This window comes from Anguilla rostrata, chromosome 9 (genome assembly GCF_018555375.3).
Source record: "Anguilla rostrata isolate EN2019 chromosome 9, ASM1855537v3, whole genome shotgun sequence".
In the NCBI taxonomy this organism is placed as follows: Eukaryota; Metazoa; Chordata; class Actinopteri; order Anguilliformes; family Anguillidae; genus Anguilla; species Anguilla rostrata.
The window spans coordinates 46,340,419-46,359,026 of record NC_057941.1 but is presented as its reverse complement, the minus strand read 5'-3'; the positions used below and the strand labels follow the sequence as shown (position 1 = coordinate 46,359,026).

At 43.4% G+C, this 18,608-nt stretch overlaps 3 protein-coding genes across 3 annotated transcripts; all 3 read right to left on the bottom strand.

Moving 5' to 3' along the window:
- Positions 1-676: 676 nt before the first annotated feature.
- Positions 677-6,523, bottom strand: tmem45b (transmembrane protein 45B). The gene is made up of 6 exons (XM_064352522.1): positions 6,401-6,523; positions 3,474-3,680; positions 2,799-3,005; positions 2,119-2,303; positions 1,766-1,908; positions 677-1,139 (listed from the first exon to the last, which is right to left on the bottom strand). Exons 2-6 carry the CDS (start codon positions 3,661-3,663, stop codon positions 1,025-1,027), a joined length of 840 nt encoding a protein of 279 aa, XP_064208592.1. The 5' UTR covers positions 3,664-3,680; positions 6,401-6,523; the 3' UTR covers positions 677-1,024.
- An 840-nt stretch (positions 6,524-7,363) lies between these two features.
- gng8 (guanine nucleotide binding protein (G protein), gamma 8) lies at positions 7,364-12,580 on the bottom strand. Its single transcript, XM_064349457.1, has 3 exons — positions 12,475-12,580; positions 9,017-9,130; positions 7,364-7,692 (listed from the first exon to the last, which is right to left on the bottom strand). Exons 2-3 carry the CDS (start codon positions 9,098-9,100, stop codon positions 7,564-7,566), a joined length of 213 nt encoding a protein of 70 aa, XP_064205527.1. The 5' UTR covers positions 9,101-9,130; positions 12,475-12,580; the 3' UTR covers positions 7,364-7,563.
- Positions 12,581-15,485: 2,905 nt separating this feature from the next.
- On the bottom strand, positions 15,486-16,106 carry LOC135262436 (syncollin-like). Its single transcript, XM_064349455.1, has one exon. The coding sequence runs from the start codon at positions 16,084-16,086 to the stop codon at positions 15,688-15,690; it is 399 nt and encodes a 132-aa protein (XP_064205525.1). The 5' UTR covers positions 16,087-16,106; the 3' UTR covers positions 15,486-15,687.
- Positions 16,107-18,608: the final 2,502 nt, after the last annotated feature.

Sequence of the window (18,608 nt, the reverse complement as noted above, 5' to 3'; positions counted from 1 at the left end):
AAGTCACAGCTGGATAAATACCTATGCGCAATTTATTTCCTTGCGGTGTGGTGTAACAGAAGCGCTAAGCTCGATTTTCATATCATTTCCTCATTTGTAAATGCCTGTGGTTCCAGGAGCTTTTATTCTGTATTCAGCTGTCTACTCTACACTGATGGCACGCGTGAAGTAATTATTAGTTTTCCAAACACGGAACAGTGGAGCTGCGGTTTTTTATTTTTTATTTTTTAGCAGAGATACTGTAACTGGGTCACAAATTAATGTTTCCTGATCCGGGGTGAGAATTTGCGGCACAATAGAGGTCTGCGATATGCGACCCGCTCTGTGAACATCCTCAAAGGCGTCGGCTGAGGTGGGCTAAGCGACCGTGACCGCGTTTAGCGAGCGTCGCTCGGCACGAGCCGAAGCGCCGCGGACGCGCGAGCTTAGCGTGTTCGTGTTACGTCTCGGGTATCAAGCTGCTGCATCATTTATACAGGGGAGAGAACCAGCCCGTCGGGTTTGGGCTAACCGTTGCAAAGAACAAAGCCTGCCAACGGGCTGTGGTCCCTTGGGTCCTACCTGTACAGCCACACCCTGGCGGCGTTGGTACTAATGCGAACTCCAACTGTTACTGGTTCAAAAACATAAAAGTTTAACGGCTGCGTGGACAATAATGCCAGTTTTGAGAAAAATATGAATAAAAAACTTCTTTATTGAAATAACGCCCGTTATAAGAATAATTTAACGCCCATTATAAGAATAATTATAATATTTCATTGAATGCATTACTTACATAAATTAATTACAAGGGTTGTGCAAGGAAGCATGTACAATTGAGCGTACTTGCGCCCACAAGGTGCTATATACATTATGATATTTGTCTTTTAAGAATAAAAACATTTACATTTCTACAGTGTCACTTTCACAGTATAAAAACAAGCAAATCACAGGAGACCAGGGCTCTGTTGAAAGGAAGTTCCTGGATTTCCCCCGCCGTTTGGACCAGAGTTTTGGATTGTCAGGATGTTCAGTCTCTCCCTGTCTACTCCTCTTCAGAGTCCTGAAGCAAAGCCTTCTGTGAGCTGGAGTCCGAGGAGCAGGTCTTCTGCAGTCCAAACTCCATGTCCCTGGCCTTCCCAATGAACCTCTGCACACAGCTGCAGGTCCAACAAGGGCGATTGGAGAGGACAAAGAGAAGAAACTCGAGTTATTTCTCCATACAGGTCCAATGTAGGTCGACATCACAGGTGTACAGCTCCACTCCTGGAGCTCTACTGGCTTTCGTTCAAAGCAGTCAACATGGAGAAATTATCTTAACGTCCATGTACAAAAAAATGGCGTTTTGCTTCCATTGCAAATTACGGTGACGCATCACCATGGAAACGTACAGGTAACTACAGCTCACAACGTCAAACATTTCAGATCAAGTGAAGTGGTTTGGGCTTGTGATTTAAAGGCAAATGGCATGGAATCTAATAGTAGATGGCCCCTTAATGTACAGCCCTGGACCCCTTTTTACATGGGGTACGAACACGGAACGAACACTGGGGTGAACTAACCGAGAAACTAAGTGAAAGCTCGAGAGGAAGGTCATTAACGAGGCTGTCGGATCAAAATCCGTTAAACGGACCGTCCTGGGTTTAGGGTAATCGTATCTCCACCGCACTCGACGCCAGGGAAGCCTGAGATCCGGTCGCTTGCCGTTGGTCGGCGTTCGCAGTGTAACTGGAGCTCTGGCTGAGCAGTAATAGCAGTAAGAGCGGTAAGAGCGGAGGGTACTTACATGTATACCAGGCTGTAATTAATGCCGGTGATGAGCAGGGCCACGGCGTAGTGCCAGCAGTAGCACATGGTGATGAACATCTTGTTGTCGTGGAGCGTTTGGTCCCACTCGGGCCCGCTCAGCGGGTACAGAACAAAACCGATCTGAAAGGATAAGACGCTTTATCCTACACAGTCCTTTACATTATGGGCAATTAGCAGAGAGCTGTTATCTTATCCAGAGCAACTTGCACAACTTTTTATTTTATTTTTACATTGCATCCATTTTATACAGCTGGATATATACTGAAGCAGTGCAGGTTAAGTGCCCAGCTCGGGAAAAGGGGAGGAGGAGGAGGGTGAGGAGGGTGGTACCTGATAGAACCAGCTGCCTTGCAGGATGGCCAGGCTGCTCCTCGCCAGCTCCAGCACCGGCTGGTCCCTCATGAAGACCTCCAGCAAGGTGCTGGCGGCTCCCCCGAACACGGCCACCAGCAGCAGGGAGTGCACGTGCACGTCCAGGGGCTCCCTGCCGTGGAGGTGGAAGTAGAACAGGAACCCTGGAGAGGAGAGGAGCGACTGTCAAAAACGCACGACCCCCAACGGAACCCCTGATCTAAAGGGTTTCCCCCGAGCACAGCCAAAAGAACAATACGTCCATCTGTTTTGATTCCACCTCTTGTCAGGACGGTCAAACTAAATTTCAAAATGCTCATTCTCATAATAACGTGGTAACCGAATCGACATCTTGTCAAGTGTTCTCCTTAGCTTCTGACGTTCCGTTAGCCTCTCTGAGCTTTACACTGAATATGCTAACCCATCTTTTGAGCCAGAAGTGTTCCTGGCTAGGTGGGTGCTTGTGTGCAGCAGTGTGAGTCAAGTTTGGTTCAGACCCTAATCCCAATACATACACACCAGAGCTGCTGCATCTTTCCATTCATTTTATGGTTAAAATGACCTCGGTCTGCATATTGGCTTCAAATACGTGTTTGACTCAGGTGTGCGCTGAGCAGGAGCGGGTATGGCGTGTGCAACGGGCCTTCGATGACAAGTACCTTCGACGAAGAGGGCGAGGGAGAGGCCGAGGCGGTCGAGCCCCTGCGGGACGGGCAGGGAGGACGTGGAGAGGACGTCGGCGATGCCGGAGATGCCGTAGAAGAGGTACATGGTGCTGTGCTGCCAGTTCATCAGCTTCACCCATGAGTCAGCGGTGTACAGGTGGGCGTGGGGCCCGTCGGGCACAAACTGCTCTGCCATGATGCCTGTGGAGCAGGAGGGGCACAACAGGAATGTCAGCTTTGCACCGTGCCTCTTTCACTGTAAGCCTGGCTAAAAAAGTAGCACAGTCATTCAGGGCAGTAAAGACACCCCCACCCGCTTTTCAGGCAAGCAACCCATATTTCTGAACCGGTCGCGCTCAAACAAGAAAATGCTTCCACAGACCACACTTTAGGAGCTTGAGGACTGTCAAAGTTGGGATGTCACTAGCGAAAAGCTACCTCAGTGCCTGCCACTCAGAACCAGACCGGGGTCAAATGCGTATTTGTTTTGATTTCAAATACTTTTCTGCACTTTGCTGATCTTGTCTTGTGTATTGGAACCAATGAAATTTCTCTCGAAAAGTACAAACCCCGCCTTCTGGTCACGTTGGCAGGCTCAATTACACCAGGCAAGATCAACAGAGCACAGAAAAGTATGTGACCCAGGTCTACTCAGAACCAAACACTCACCCACGAAGGCGAAGAAGATCTTGAGCGCCCCCTCCGCGAGGTCTATCCGGTTGAAGAACAGCGGGAGTCTGCTTCGTCCTTGCGGCTGGCCCCTCCTCCAGCACTGTCGGAGCGGGTACTTCACCGACCACCACAAACCGAAGAGCATGAAGAAGCTTCCTGGCAGAGCGTGACCCTTGAAGTTTGCCATCTTTCCTTTCGTCCCTGCTGGAGACATAATTTCAGTTTCAGATGCCATCCTAACTGTACTCTGCTTTAATCTTATCTTAGAGCAGGACTGGTCAATCCTGTTTCTGGAGAACTATCATCCTGCGGGTTTTTCACTCCAACCCTAACAAAGCACCTCATTCAACAGCCGGAGATCTCGTTGAGCTGCTAATTCGTAGCATGAGCTCTGCCAAATTTGCATTTAGGGTTGAAATGAAGAAGGGTGGTAGACCTTCAGGAACAGGATTGGGCAGCCCTGGGATGAAATGGGGTGAAAGTCCTTCAGGTCCCCGTTCCTTTCATTTTTGTCGTTAATTTAAGCAACTGGCAAACTGTCTATAGCAGGGGTCTCAAAGTCCAGTCGTGCAGTCTCTGCTGGTTTTTGTGATTTCCTTTCAGTCAATTTAGGCCAAGGTGTGCAGACTCTTCAGCCAATCAATGACTGAAATTAAGCACTAAGTACAGGAACCCATCAAGAACTTGCAGACATAGTGGCTTTGAGTTTGAGATTCCTGCTGTGTAGAATTATTTAAAGCAGAGATGGGAAACAAGCGTTATATCTGGTTTTGGTTTCCATGTTGGTTTCTGGCCTTAATTACTTAATTATGCCTAACATTGATGCTATCGGACATTTTAGCTACATTTCTTGATAGGCGCATGAATGACAGCCAAAGACTGTCCTTTTGTACCTGCGTATTACATTTTGTCTAAAGATCTGAAACCATTTAGTATGACAAATATGCAGTAATAGAGGAAATCAGGAAGAGGGAAAATTCTGCTTAAATTGGTATCTGAAATTTAAGGACAAAGTGAATTAGGATTACAGTGAATAGGAACCAGACTGTCACAGCAGCTGCCAGCATTGGCACCCCAACCACTGATATGTAGAACAGTAAAGTATGCTCTGAAATATAAAGCTTCTTCCAAGCAACATTTAGCTCACAGCACTGGCTGTGCAGACTGAAACATTTGTGAAAATCCCTTGCCATTTAATTTTGCTAATATGCAATTTAGTAAAACTATTTGAATATATAACGATGAAAGCATGAATAATATGCCTAATACTGATCTGATTACAATCGCAATCTTTTAATTTGCTCTAATTAAAATGTCATAACGTCTCATAGTATTTTAAATGACACATCAACAAGTATGCTTCCAATGAAGTGTCATCGTTTAATAGCAGATTAACTATAAAAAAGCACAATGGCCAAGTGTTAAAATGACGTAAATATTGTCGCAATTTAGTTCATTTTTTCGTTGAGGTTTTTATTTATTTATTATGATTTTTATTTTTATTGTTCTGCAAGTAAATGCATACCTTGGAATTGTACTGCGATTATAGATTAATCCTATAATTGAGAAGGGAGTGATTTAGATATAATTATGCTTTTATAATACATTATTGTACTGCGTAGCCTACTTTAGATGCTTCGTTGTTCTTGAACTGAGGTGAGGCCCATACGTAGAATCACTGTTTGAGTTTCAGAGTCATAGTAACAGGTGAAAACCACACCTTTGCCAACTGTGTTATCTAGTGTAACCCTCGTAACTCCCCATTTTACAAATAGCCGCCACTGTTCTCTTCTACACGCCCAAAGGTGTGATCGATGTGCAACTCATAATAATAGTTCCATTAGTCTGTGAGATTGTTGCAAGGTCCGCTGCAACGAAGATGTGAAGATGGAAATAGATATAATCCCGAATGTACTGTGGATAAATTATGCATTTATTAAAGGAATAGATTCATGGAGATGCAGGGTACCAATAATGTATGTGCATAAAGCAAATAAAGTGGATCGATAGAGACCTAGTGGAACGTGCTGGCTGTGATCGTTGGCCTACACACATAATGCAGTCTTCTGTTTGGTGCAGTTTAAAATGCTGTGTAACATTAATATAACAGTGCATTAAGAGGAACAAAGTAGTCTATCCTCTCTTGTTCGTGTGCCCAAATGAACATTTCCCCACCCAAGTGAGTCCAGACGTTGCTGTCCTTTTGTCCAGAATCTAGTTGCACCGTCGGAACTTCCCTCTTTGAACGTATCCTTTACATATTCAAAATCTAAATTTTCTGTCAAAAGAGCTGATTTTGACAACGACATCAGCCACGTGGAACAGCCCGTGTTTTGTCACTGAATGATGCGTTTATGACCAGCAGAACAAGTTTTTTGTTTCAGCTCCTGAAATAGCTGGTATATCCACACTATATCCATATTTTGTGAACCAACAGAGCTGGAATGTAGGCTACAGTATGTAAGTGTAAATTTACCGCTCTGTGCAGCAGCTTAAATCTTGCACTGACGGTCGGAAAGCGTGCCTGTAAACGCCTACGATTACAACAAACTACGATTGCAGAAAGCTGATTGCTAATAATTGTAAACAGAAAATCTGCATTTTATTCGGTAAATGCAGCATCTAACAGACATCTGACCCATGCATACTGTATTTCAGAAGACTTTGCACCTTTCATTCTCAGAAGTCATAAAGCGGACTCTTCGGTTAACTAACAACATCACTTTAAACATGAAGTTCGGTAATAAAATATGTATTTCATTATGAAGATATACACTAGTGCTTGAGATCTCTCTCTCTCTCTCTCTCTCTCTCTCTCTCTCCGCTAAACAAATTGCAATGCAAAACAATTGCAATCATTTAAAATAAAAAAAATGTAAAATGTGAAAAGATACACATTGATTCAGTAAAGTCGCGTAGCATACCTTTTTATGATGCTATTTTCCTATGTAGCTCAGTCTCTTCCCGGGGCTGTCCCAGTCTTTGATTCCCGTGACGCTGACAGACAGTAACCTTCTGTGTTTGTCTTTTCAATGAGCACCTGTGCGTTTGCACGGAGAGAAAACACCTGATGACTCCGCCTTCACCTCCTTGACTCACCTGTGATCCGTGGTAATAGGCTACCTGTTGCATTGTCACCACCTGCAATGAACCTATATTTTGCACTGTCCTTCATGCATCCTGACCTGCTTATGTAACATATCGCATGTGTTGTGAAAATCCTGAGATTCTTATGATGATGATGATTATGATTGTTATTAATGTTTTGATTTTGATGGTGATACAGATTTTTTGTGATTGTAATTATTTGCTGTAATAGTATCAATACCACTACTATAATCACAAATCATTTTCATCATCATCATCATCATATTCATGCTTAATTTATATTGAACATTTAGAAACCAAAGGTCCTTTCTGTCGACCCACAATTTCCATTCTTTAAAATATCTTTTAACCTTTTCATCTTTTAATAAAATAAGTATGTCATCTTAAAATGAGTATGTTCAGTAGTGAATTCATTGGGTTTGCACGCTGAAGTTAATAAGTAATCCCTGGCAGGTATGAGGAAGAGCTGGGCAGCTTTTTATATGCTTAGTGCTGGACAAAAAGAACTTTGCCCCAAAAAAGCAGCAGGTTTTTATTGCAGTCATTGAGTCATCTGTTTCACCCATCTATTGTACACTTTTATTTTCAAAAATTCTACGCACATTCTTGTATTGTTGGCAACATTTACAATTGCATTCATACATTTATTTTATACATCGACTCATTTTTTGGTTCCAAAATGGTGGAGATGTTCCCACCCTTAAGACCATCGGTGATCCTGTTTCATTTACGTTCCAGCTACGGAGAACTGTGGGTGTGCAAGCAGCATAACACGTATATGATTTACAGATTTTTATTTACAGGTTACTTATGGGTTCCTAGGATACTGAGCGAACAATAAATACAAAGCAAACTGGAAATACAAAGTTCACTGAGAAACAGGTGAATATTTATAGGCTGTGCTCTGAGGGACCGAAAAAAAGAAGAAGAAGAAAAGATGGTGGGAATTTGAATGTTGATTGACAGTTGATTGTTGCAGTTAGAGAATGACGCAGAAGAGCCTCTTCTCGCGGAAGGGGTTTTCGGAAGAGGGCACTGGGGTCACCAGTGGGTCCTCTTTAGCGTGGGACTCACAGTATGCCAAGAGCTCAGCTGCTGCTTTAGACACCTGGAGGGAGGGAGGGAGAGGGGGAGAGAGAGAGAGAGTGAGAGAGAAAGAAAGGAAAGAGAGAGAGAAGGAGGGAGGGAGATCATGGAGGAGCAGTAAAAATGGAGAGGGAGTGGTGTGTATGTATTTGAACAATGACACGATTTTCTTTTCGGTACCAGTGTTTGTTTGTTTAATCTAAATTTAACACTCAGTGTGAGCTCTAAGCTCAACTATCATGTAAAGTAAGCTTGAAGATCATCTTAAACTGTTCAACCACCTTATCTTTTAGGGTTTATCTTTTTTGGTCAGAGTTCAGCAGTGTCCCTATATCTTTGTACATGCTTGTCCATAAGAAGGTCTTAAATTGAATGATTGCGTAACATAATATAATATAATATACAGAATATGGTGTTTAAACTATTATTCCAGCAAAAACAGCCACAGATATGTCAATACAATACGTCAATGCCTTTTCAGACTGAAAACTTTCTTTGAAAAATAAAAAAAAATCATGCTTGCAAAGATCACCACTTACATATCTGTATATTAATTCCATAGTTAATATCATACATTTTCATTGATAATAATGGTTTTCCTTTCATCCCCATCCCTGTGACACTGACTGACACCACTGACTCCAGCTTCACTCTACATTTGTCCTTGACATTGAATCACAAAAGAATGAACTTTCCAAGTTGTTTGTGAGGGGGAAAAAAGCACTTGGTTGTTATTTTGGTATCTAAGAGTGTAGGACAGTGGTGTCAAACTCATGCCATGGAGGGCCGTGTGTATGCAGGTTTTCATTCCAACCAATTAATGCTGCCTTTATTTGAGTCCAATTACTCATTCAGCCATATGCGTTTAACTGCATTGAAGCACAGAATATAAGAGAATTTTTATTTAGACAATGCGGGTCACCATAGACGTCGGGTCACCATTGTGCACAAACCTGCATCCCTAATTCAGCAAATAATTTAACTAATTATATAATCAAGATCTGAGGCTGGAATGAAAGCCTGCATACACACGGCCCTCCATGGCATGAGTTTGACACCACTGGTGTAGGAGAATTGTCAGCTGGATCTAGGCCCTGCTCTGACTGAGTGGATTTATGCCCTGCTCTGATTGTCTGGTTCTAGGCCCTGCTCTGACTGGCTGGATCTAGGCCTTGCTTTGACCGACTTGATCTAGGCCCTGCTCTGACTGACTGGATCTAGGCCCTGCTCTGGCTGACTGGATCTAGGCCCTGCTCTGATTGGCTGGATCTAGGCCCTGCTCTGACTGACTGGATCTAGGCCCTGCTCTGATTGGCTGGATCTAGGCCCTGCTCGGACTGACTGACCATCATCCGGTCGATGTTGACCTCCAGCTTCAGTTGCTCCACTGCCTTCCTTGCGTCCGCGATCTTGGCCATGTTGTTGGACATCCTTGCTGTCTGTCACGCCCTGGTTACACTCTGGAAAAAAGACAATGCAGCCTCACCTGCTGTCCTATTATCAAGATTCATATCCCAAAATTTCTCATAATCTTTTGTTCCTAACACTGAATGTTCTATCGCTCTACTGTTGAAACCAAAACATTTGATACCCCCCGCCCCATCAGTTTCTCAAAACATGTTAAGGCTGTGACCTCGTACTATACTGTGTTAATGGAAGTTCTGAAATGTTATGTAACACCAGAACCTCCTGTGGTTCAGAAGCACAGAGCATGGGGCTGCTGGGTAGCTCTTAACCCTTTGACGAGTAGATTTTCATTTCTTTGAAATTAGTCAGTATCCTAGAACTCAATTACTTTAAAATAGCAGTAGTGATTGTTATATCACCATTAGAATGTTCAGCCAAGAACATTCCATTCACATATTTGTGATCTTGAACTTTTAAACAGTTAAGCATAGGCGTAGGTTTCGTTTCAACTTTGGGCGAGACACGCTGCTAGAATACCTTGTCTTGTATCGTCAAATGCTAGGTATCACTAGCATAGGGACTGATTCAAATGAAAATATTGGGGTCGAAGTGTCTCCTTATTTCCCCCCAAACCTATGCACATGCTAATAAGGCAGTGATCTAATGGATATGCTGTCACGGCACTGGGCTAATACATAGATGAGCTTCACAGTTTGGCATCCAATCCGGACTGCACCAGTGCCACACAGACTCTTGCAGGATAATGTACCATTGAGTCTAGCAGTGCTCAAGGAATGGAGGGTCTCAGTCAGTCTGGACAACAGCAACCCCTGCAGGACAGTTCAGCACATGCAAGTCATTCTGATAGGCAGCAGTTAAGTGCCTTCATCTGACATGATGCTGTGGGAGACTGACTGGCTAACATGCTTTTGAGGAAAGCACAAGCTCGCTCACCTGTGCTCTCCTGAATTTATTGCAAAGGCTTCAGCAGTGAGCGCTGATATCTGCGCCTGGATATTCCTTTTTTAGCACCAAGGTGTTGATCTAGGCCTGGATGTTTGAGGCAGGGTATGGCCATGCAGTGTCTGTGTCACCAGGGAGCTGGGAACTGTGTGTGTGTGTGAGTATATGTGTGCGTGTATGTGTGCGGGTGGGTGTGTGCATGTGTGTGCGCGTGTGTGTGTGTGTTTGTGTGCACATGTATTTCTGTGTGTATGTGTGTGTGTTTGTGTATGCATGTGTTTGTGTGCATGTATGTGTGTGCGCGCATGCTTAAGAGTACATATGTTTTTGTGCGTGCATGTGTGTATGCACATGTTTGTGTGTGTGCGGGCGTGCGTGTGAGGGAGGGGTAGGTGGCTGCTGGACCCAGCTGGCTCTGCCTTGTACCCTGAAACTCTCTGGGGCAGAAGAGCATGTAGGAACATGCCAGCAGGATGGTCCCTCGGGTGAGCCTGGCTAATCTGCTACACAAACACCTCACCTCAATGCAACAGTACATCCCAGAATTCACCTGTAACCCTTCGAATCAGGTTGGGGTGCACCGCCCAGCAGTGCTCGTTTGCTTGAGAAAATCTTCCACGTGGTAGGAGAACAAATGGCCAGGAGAGTTTAAAAAATAAAAGAGTTATTTTCTCAATCTCTTGAGCTAAGTTTTCTTTGCATTTGTTGCAAGGGTATGAGCATTACAGCCGTTATGTTTCTGTGATGTAGATTAGCATCTTCTGCTACACAGCACTGTGTACAGGAACAGACCAAAGACGCCAAAAACGAACTCTCAAACCGTTATGCCTTGATGCATTTCTTATTAAGAAGAAGGCCACTGAGTCATAATAATTCTTGGTTTTGCATACACAGCTGGAGATCTTCCTCTCAATATGGTGCCTTCCTCTCCGGACCCTTAGAGTGCAGCCTCTAACAACCTTAATTGCGCATGGACCTCTTTCCTGCCATTAATAAAAAATGATCATGCATAATTATGGGCATTTTTCAATTAATGAATTAAGACTCAATTATTTTTAATTGGATTTAAATGGGATGAACCCAAATCCCTCTGGACGTTTTTTCTTCTGCTCAGTGAAAACCTTTCGGTTCTCCGTACATTTAGCGCTGTTTTGCTTTTTCTGAAGTTTTCGTTTGACACACAGGGTACAAAAGTGAAATCTGCTGGTCCAGCTCTCCAGCCACTGCCCCCTCATTGCTACAGTGCATGGCTCTCTCAGTTGAAAGGATATTGTCGAAGGGCGCAGTGGGTCTCCCGCGGGTTAGCAGGGGGAGGCTAATGATGGCATCTATCCTCCCTTCTCCCTGCAGGAGCTCCACAGCAGGTTTTGAGGGGGTTAAGGTGGGGGTCTGGCTACAGCTCAGGGAGGGGGTGAGGAGAGGTCTACCAGCATTATACTGCTCCCGTCCCTCAAATTCTCCTCTAACGTTCCGCACTAGTGTGCATACAGACTACTGCAAAAATAATAATAATAATAATAATAATAATAATAATAATAATAATAATAGTGTGTTTAAACAAGTGTTTTAGTCTTGTATTTTTTTCTCTCAAGTAGAAAATATTACCTTGTTTTAAGTTACTGTGTGCTTGACAAGTGAAAATTTCTTACCACATTGGCAAATCTTGAAATGAGTCAAACTGTCTCGCCTCATTGGCAATATTTGCGTCTTATTTAGCAAGAACTAATAGAAATTAGTTTTAAGTTGATAAGACTAAAATACCTGTTGAGATTACTACTAGAATACTTATTTTTTTGGTTTTGCAGCAGTGAAAAGCCCCTGGTCAAAGTGGAAAAATAAAAGACTTGAACAGCACCTGTGAACGTGCATGTCTGCCTGCTCTGATGTTCTGTGTGCGCTATGAGGTGATGTTTGTATGGGAGCAGTAGGAAGTCTGGATTATATTAAAGGTTTGTGTCATCTGCAGATACTTAACATCCCTCCACTTTTCCTCCAGTTATCTAATATAGATACTCTGTGGGATTATCCAGTTTGTTCTGCTTTAAACACATTATTTATATTATGCAGTCAGGTGATTACAAAGAGCCCAAATTGGTGAAAATAGCAAAAAGAGTTCATGAAACCTTTAAGGGCTTTGAATCTGCTTCCTTCTTGGTGCCTACTGATGCCAATTTTCAATCCAAAGTTCATCGCTGACGAAATCACTAATTCCACACATTCACAGATTTTTAAAAAATGAACACGTAATTTATTTTAGCTAGCTGCAATGCACATTTCGTCGCCCTGCATATGATGACCGATAAGGGCAGCAGACGCACACAGACAACACACTCCCGCGCGGTTCCAGCGCGTCTTTGTCTCGTGCCCATGCAAAGCCAGCGAGCGCTAGCCCCGCGCGGCGGCGTTAGCGGTAGGCGACGACCGGATCACTTACCGCCCAAAGAGCAGAGGTGCGCCGCGGTCGAGCCGATGGTCCCGAGGATGGAGGTGTGGAGCTTACGTTCCGCACGCGGCTCTCCTCTGGTTCACTGGCCCCCAAGTCACAGCTGCGGAGGCAGGTAGAGAGCAGGGAGGGTGGGGGGTTGGGGGTGGGGGTGGGGGGTGAGGGGGATGGGGGCGGGACTGGAAAGGTCGCCTCCTCTTCACAATTAGTGCGAGAACTGCCTCCCCCCTCCCCCTGCACCCCCACCCCCACCCCCCCAGTTTGGGATCTTGCTTCAGTGGTGTGGAAATGCAACCTTCTCCCACAGTGCATCACCCTGGGCTGTGACAAACTACTATGGGAATACTGGCCTGTGTACCGACGGATTAAATGAATAGCATTTCTTCTGCAGAGCAATTACGACATGCTTCTACATTTATTTAACAGACAGGAGATACAGTCACATCGGGTGGGAGGCTGTCCATTTTCAGTATGACCCAAAGGTGCTGTAACCCTTCAACACAGCTTCCAGTGGGCACCCAATCACATGCCAACTCTAACCAGCACCCACGTGCATATTGCAGTCACGCACGCACAGTCTGCAAGTGTAACCCAATCCTCTGAACCATTACACCCAACCTTCCACACCTGGCATCTGAAGACATCAGATGGGATTTAGTGACATCACAATGGGATTTTGTGACATCACAGGCTTTGAGCTGAGGAGGCAGAGTACAGTGACAACACTGACAGGAAGTTGGTGGGGGGAACATGGCTGCTTATTTTACTGGTAAAAATGAACGGTATGCATGTTTTATCAAAACAGCCAATGACCCTGAGTACTAATACCTCTATATCACACTTGGGGCAAAGGAGAATTTGAAATAACTTTAACGCATCTTTAGATGCCAATAAGATTGAAAACAGTTATGCATATCTGTGAGAGTATGCAGCAAAAACATTACCATGCACAACTATAATAAAAATATGAAAGAAGTATTTTGTCCTGAACATTGAGGAAAATAGCCTAGGCTATTTAAAAATATGTCTACGGTGATGTGAAAAGAAAAGTAAAACCTCTTTATATTAGGTCAATTGACCCTCCTCAAGTCCAGTAACAGTAGGTAAATCTAACCTCACGAGATTTATAACACAAAAATTTGCTTTGTCATAATTGATTTGACTGTAATAAGCCAACATGCAGTAGCCATGTGTGGGGAAGTGTGTATCCTTACTGTTTCCATATCAATTAAGAAAGCAATTAGAGCCAGGTACTGCTAATCAAGCGCACACAATTAGTTTATCATCAGGAAGTGCTACCACCTGTCTTTAAAAGCAGAAGCTTTGGCACTTTGGTCTGCTGGAATTCAAGTGTGTCAACACAGCAACTTCCATTTTGTGAAGTTATAGGAAGCGCATGATTTTATGTGAAGTGGAGCAGGATGTTTTCGCATTGTCAATTTTGACAAAGTGGTTCGGGTTGCCTGACTGAGAATATCCACCAAATGACGTGGATTAAAAAGATTATCAGAGGAGGTTTCAGAATGAAAATGTATTGTAGTCAATGACAGACGGGCTTTTTTTAAAGTATGTATTCTGGGAAAAGCCTTGAACTTTCCTATGGGAACCAACTGAAGATTGGGCATTTTTAAAAAATATTTTGGGACAATAAAGTTTCAGGTGTCTGGGCATACTAAATAGTGTGAGCACCTACATGTAATAGAAGCTTCTCATTGGGTGATGATCTTTTCTCTCTCTCTCTGTTTGTCCGTCTGTCCGTCTCTCTCTCCCTCGCTCCCTCTCTCTCTCTCTCTCTCTCTCTCTTGCTCTCTCGCTCTCTCAGTCATGCCCCCCCCTCAAGTCCTCCTCATCACAAGCTTTAAGTTCAGGGCCTGCAGGGGGCACGGAGCCTGTTCACGGGTGGCTTAATGCCAAGCGCCTCATTAGGCAATGCTGCTGGCTGTTTATTGGTCCAAAGGCACAGCGGGGAGAGGAGGCAGCCAGCCAAATAATATCACCATTTTCTTACGGTTTATTCATTATTACTTTCTACAATGTGAGTAAGGAATTACAGTCTCTATAATTGAAGTATTTTGAGAGTTAACCAAATGCGATTACATCGTTCTTCAGATCTTGACTTTTTTTTTTTGGGCTGGGGGGCACACTTCAAATTTAACCAGTTAACTTATGTGACAATGATATTTGGCATTACCTTCGACTTGAAATAATCACTTAAAGGATTAGAAAGGTGCTCCTTCTGACAATACATATTCCAGAGAATTGGAAATGATTTTTACGCAGTGATGTGGCGTGGTCCTTTATGACGCAGGTTCATACCCAGGAACCACTTATGTATGAATGCGTCATTACTGTCAGAAGGGAATGCTACGCAGATCGGAGGAAAGTCTGTATTGCGTGTGACATTTAGATCAGCAGGTGCAACATGTGAAACCTTAACAGTGTTGACACTCAGCCGAAAGGGGAGTGGCCAGATCTGGGCTTGGTGCGCGTGTGTGGGATTCATTACTGCCAAACGGGGTTTGTTTCTTCTGTTTGATCACAGTTCCTAACCAATAAAAGTTCCTAAAATAAAATCTGTTTATTTTATTGTTGCACTGGTGTATGCATATTTGCTGTGTCATGTTATTGTTCAATGCACAACAATCTATTTCGTCTTTGCGAAAATTAATACATCATCGAGGCGCTACATGCACTCAGTATTTATGTATAATGAAAGCATTGGCCAGTCTTAACACTAGAATAAAGCCCAGTTACATAACTTCAGTTAATAACTGCCTTTGGGTAGGTTATACAGAACAGACACTCTCTGACCTTCTTCAATAATTAATCGTGTGGTGTGGTGTGGTAAAATAAGGCTGTACAACGGTCATAAACTGATAAATTCCAGCAGCGAGTGAAGAAAGAAATTAAAGATCAGGTTTTGAAATAGCACCGAAAAACTTTTTATGAAAAATGTTGAACTGGTCAGTTTTTTAAAATTGGACATGAACCACACAACTATATTTCCGTCAGCAATCATCTGCTTGTTCATTTTTTATTATTAAACTAGACGTGCAGTTTCCAGACATTTAATGCATTTCCATCACACAGCGCACGTCGCCACACATTCATTAACCTTTCTTTAATTCTTCACGCGAGTCACAATTATGCCTGTTCTCTTCGTTCTGCACGTGTCCCTCTTCGGTCCGCTGGGTCTGGACGCGGCTAGCACGCGCAATAAAACGCGGAGATCTGGTCATTCCAGTTTCTGAGCAGGCCCATGCGCACGTCCTTCAGATGGGGTTGGACCCCTCCCCTGAACTTCCGCCGTTTCCCCTCCTTCTTCGTCCGTGACCAGACGGTGAGAGTGCAGAACCGGGACACCACCAGGGAGGAGATGCGGTCGTTCCAACTTCGCGAAAGCATCGGGTAATCGTCTTGGGGGTACACGTTCATGTGCTCGCCCAGGCAGCTCAGAGAACTGTTCTTGTGACTGTCTATAAACACCCGCGCGCACAGCTTAGTGCCCTCGGGGTCTTTTAAGGAGCCGGGGTCGGGGCATTGACTTCTCAAGCCCGGGAGGCCGAGCGCGCACAGAAGCGCCACAGCGATCAGCACCCTCATTTTGGTCGTGTCTGTGTGAACACTCAATGGCCACAAAATCTGCTTTTAATGCGGTGTATATATACGCGATTAAAACGATACTGGCACCTTTGTATGGGAGTTAAACACCTGTTTGGCCTACAATCAAGGTTGCTCTTGTCCACTAAAAAGATGTGTGTTTAATTTTTTTCATTATGTTTATTTTGCATCCAAATAAAGCAAACACAACTGCTCCATTAATGTGTAGCAGTACTTTGCTGATTTTTTTAGTAGCCCCTTCTCAACATAATATTAAATGATGTATGCGATTTGCATCACACAGCGCACTTTGCCACACATTCATTGACCTTCCTTTAATTCTTCACGCGAATCACAATTATGTCCATCCTCTTCGCCTCAGCCTTACCTGCATTTACCACAATATAGCCTACACGTGACAAATTACAGTGGTTGTAATATTAGCCAGGTCGTATCAATCGGACACTGTGTATTTTTAACTGGAAGACAAAAATAGGCTATTTACGAAATATGGGAATATATGTAAAATATTTTTAATACAATGATTTATCTTCCATTTGTCTGAGGCCCCTGTGTTTGGGAGTCCCTGCCCTATAGCAGGCAGTATTGACAGACAGTTTTGCTCTTTGCTGGAATTTGAAGGCCTCCACAATGGACAAAATGCGGGATGTGCACATTTGCTGTACATATTCAGTAGATAGTTTTATGATGAAACAGAACCAAGCCTTTTTTTGCCCAAGTACTTTTAAGAAACCACTTCATGGCCTTGCTTTTCACTGACTGTCTGACCAATGTTGGGTGCATATAGTTACTTAGCTTCATGAGCTAGCAACATATTCTGTATTACCAAATGGTGTGCTTACTCATACGCAATTCAATGTGTTTATTCAATAGAATACTGGACAATATGTTTATGTTAATATTGATGGTAGTGCACCAGTAACCACCTTTTCTGATTCACAAAGCGAACTTAAGGTGTACCTATGCATTTAGTTTAAAAAAAAAAAAAATTTAAGCCATGACTTCGAAAGCCGTTGAAGTCATGTGGCCTCCACTCTGTCCACCAGCTCCGCAAACATCATCCATGTTTACCCTGTGAGGAAAACCAAGATTCCGTTTGATTGATATGTCCAGTCCAAGCATTAATCAAGTTATAAAAGTGGCCCAAAGGCCAGATATGGAGAGTGCTGCTCCATTTGTATTTCAAAGAAAGTTGTTTCGTTTTTGTATGTGATGACCATGTTGTGTTTAATTAACCTGGCAAATAAGAGGTGCATCTCTCTTCTACGTCAATGCAGTTTAAAGCTGTTTCTCTTGGTCTCTTACCAAGAATCTTAACATTTGAAATTCACAGTGCAACATCATTTGGATATCCTATTAATAATTTAAAAAAATAATAAAACTGGTTTAAAAGGTGTGGCGACCATACAAGTGCTTGCCAACACAGTCACATATGTGTACGAAAGCCTTTTGTCATTCGGTTATATAACCCCTACATTTGCATATAAGTAGGTTCACATAGCAGAAGTCTCATGCATTCCATATACAAATGATAAAGTAGCACACCTTGTACGTCATCATATTGGGTGTGGTCAGTGTATGTAATTGTCTAATCACAAAGTTAAATGCCATAAAAATGTAAATTCGTATTGGCTTAATCATAGGTTTTGAAAGCCTTATTGCATAAACTTGTTGATACATCTGGCAGATATTTGATCTTTGAAGCCTGTGGGTGTTGTCCATGACATTTCATTTCACTATTTGAAGGCATGCTTCTGAGTCCAAGTCAGATATAATGGTGACTGTCACAAAATACCGCAGACGGTTTTCTACAAAACCACGGATAAGACATAACAGTGTCGCGTAAAAATTGGGCCGAATTAGTCGGGGCTTTCACGCAGTGTACTTCAGTTGAGCCATTGCAAATCAGCAGCAAGGCTTGACTTCGCAGGGAAACATGTTAATGATGCCGTCGGCGATAATGAATAATGAATGACTCCGCGCAGCCTGGGTGCGCAGAACACATAAAATAGAAAAATACCCGCTGTGGCGGTGTTAATTACCATTTACGGTGGACCAGTGGAGCTACCTGTGGGTTAGTTGCTGTTGCAAAATCCTGCGGTTCACTGGGATTCTTCTTTATACAGTCTGTTATAATTGTGTGCATCTTTTTAAATTAAGATAAACTACACAGGGCAATCGATTACCCCCAACCAAAAGTGGTACAATCAACTATTTCTCTGATTTTCTCCCAAGCATCCGTCGACCCAGTGACCTTCTATCGGTTTAACAAGGCAGTGTCCTGCTTTTCGATTAAATCATATTTTATTTCTTTTGAGAATATGCCGTGACCAAACAGACCAGGATTTTGATGGCAAATGAAGGGAGCAGTTGAAGTTTTATTTGTGCGCAAACCTCGAAGAATATGTAGCACGTATTTTAAACGTACAATGATAATATGGAGGCAGGGTGTCGCGCTTCTTCTCTTCCACGTCCATCCTCGTCTTTGCGCAGTCCCCCGGCTG

Bases quoted from the DNA above. Each gene is read 5' to 3' on its own strand.
- tmem45b (XM_064352522.1), bottom strand. From the start codon at position 3,663: ATGGCAAACTTCAAGGGTCACGCTCTGCCAGGAAGCTTCTTCATGCTC. The intron at 1,909-2,118 runs GTACCACCCTCC...TTATCCTTTCAG, and splicing joins AAGGCAGCTGGTTCTATCAG to ATCGGTTTTGTTCTGTACCC. The intron at 1,140-1,765 runs GTAAGTACCCTC...TTGGACCTGCAG, and splicing joins AATTACAGCCTGGTATACAT to CTGTGTGCAGAGGTTCATTG.
- gng8 (XM_064349457.1), bottom strand. From the start codon at position 9,100: ATGTCCAACAACATGGCCAAGATCGCGGACGCAAGGAAGGCAGTGGAG. The intron at 7,693-9,016 runs GTCAGTCAGTCC...CCCTCCCTCCAG, and splicing joins TCAACATCGACCGGATGATG to GTGTCTAAAGCAGCAGCTGA.
- LOC135262436 (XM_064349455.1), bottom strand. From the start codon at position 16,086: ATGAGGGTGCTGATCGCTGTGGCGCTTCTGTGCGCGCTCGGCCTCCCG.